At 36.9% G+C, this 879-nt stretch overlaps 1 protein-coding gene across 1 annotated transcript; it reads right to left on the bottom strand.

Moving 5' to 3' along the window:
• Window positions 1-466: 466 nt before the first annotated feature.
• On the bottom strand, window positions 467-679 carry LOC102869095 (BBSome-interacting protein 1-like). The gene has a single exon (XM_006895104.1). It carries the CDS (start codon window positions 677-679, stop codon window positions 467-469), a length of 213 nt encoding a protein of 70 aa, XP_006895166.1.
• Between the last annotated feature and the right edge of the window lie 200 nt (window positions 680-879).

Raw genomic sequence — 879 nt, 5'->3', positions numbered from 1 at the left:
GACTCAGTATATTCCTTCCATCTTCTTTTAATACTTCCGGGATCATTTAACATTCTGCCGAAAGCATCTTTGATTATAGCAGCTCGAGGTTTGAATTTGTTCTTCAGTTCCTTGAGCTTAAGATACAGAATTTTAATAAACATGAAAAGAACCTGTCTTCAGAAAATGCACTGAGCCACTTGTGCCAGAGAATGCTATCTTTGAAACTCATAACAACAGAATGCTGAACATAATCTGCACTTCTAAACTTTGATAGTCATAAAGTTTCATTATTTTAACTGAGTGTATTAATACAAACTATACTGTTTAAATGCACAATGCAAGCTTGCTTAATCCTGGGGTACTTTTGTAGTATTTTTATGAATACTAGGTTTATTCATAGATAGAACTTTTACCATATAATTGTCAGTTATTTTCTAGTTGTTCTTAAATACTAGGTAGGTTGTTTGCAGGAAGTGCTGGATCATCAGTGAGTTACTTGCTGTTTTTCCTTTTCTGCCATTTCTTGTTGGTGAATTGTATTCTGTGCTGCTTGTTGCATTTTCTCCAGTTTTTCCAGAGTCAGAGATTTTAAGGGTAAAAGTTTAGGCTTACACAGCACCATTGTATTTACATCTTCTACAGACAGCTGCCCTTGTTTTGGAAGAACTTCCCGAAACATTGACTTCACTTCCGCCATAACTTAATAGTAAGTTTCTTCCTTAGTTCTCCAGTTTTTTCCCAAGGCCTTAAGCATTCAATCAAATGATTGACAATTCCTGACACAAGCTTACTTAGCCCTTGGTGTCAAGAATGGGAGCTCTTTGTGGGAGGGGAGGGCCGCACTATGCCCACCTTTCTGCCATGACCCCATTTGGCGGAACTTATTTTTTTATTATA

The sequence above is a fragment of the Elephantulus edwardii genome, unplaced genomic scaffold (assembly GCF_000299155.1).
Source record: "Elephantulus edwardii isolate Elephantulus edwardi_28Jun2011 unplaced genomic scaffold, EleEdw1.0 scaffold00158, whole genome shotgun sequence".
NCBI lineage: Eukaryota > Metazoa > Chordata > Mammalia > Macroscelidea > Macroscelididae > Elephantulus > Elephantulus edwardii.
This window is presented reverse-complemented; position numbering and strand designations above follow the sequence as displayed.